At 69.0% G+C, this 216-nt stretch overlaps 1 protein-coding gene across 1 annotated transcript in view; it reads right to left on the bottom strand.

Moving 5' to 3' along the window:
* LOC104077775 (collagen alpha-1(VII) chain-like) overlaps positions 1-216 on the bottom strand; it is a gene marked incomplete at both ends in the record, with an annotated part of 1814 nt that overhangs the window by 649 nt on the left and 949 nt on the right. The window contains one exon of the mRNA XM_009579143.1: positions 75-128. Coding sequence (XP_009577438.1) covers positions 75-128 — 54 coding nt within the window. The remainder of the gene's footprint in view (positions 1-74; positions 129-216) is intronic.

Genomic DNA, 216 nt, shown 5'->3' with positions numbered 1-216 from the left:
GGTGAAAAAAGCAGTTCCCAACCACCCCCCAGCCGCACGTTCGTGTCCCACCCCGGTGTCAGTGCAGTGCTTACCGGCTCGCCTTTCCTCCCCGGCAGCCCCGAGCGCCCCGGGATCCCCGGCTCTCCCTACAGCGGGCAGGAGAGAGGCAGGGCGGTCAGTCCTGTGCCCCTCAATGCTCACCCCAGAGCCGCGGGCAGAGGACCCCATGCCCCT

Source organism: Fulmarus glacialis, unplaced genomic scaffold (assembly GCF_000690835.1).
Source record: "Fulmarus glacialis isolate BGI_N327 unplaced genomic scaffold, ASM69083v1 scaffold21360, whole genome shotgun sequence".
In the NCBI taxonomy this organism is placed as follows: domain Eukaryota; kingdom Metazoa; phylum Chordata; class Aves; order Procellariiformes; family Procellariidae; genus Fulmarus; species Fulmarus glacialis.
This window is presented reverse-complemented; position numbering and strand designations above follow the sequence as displayed.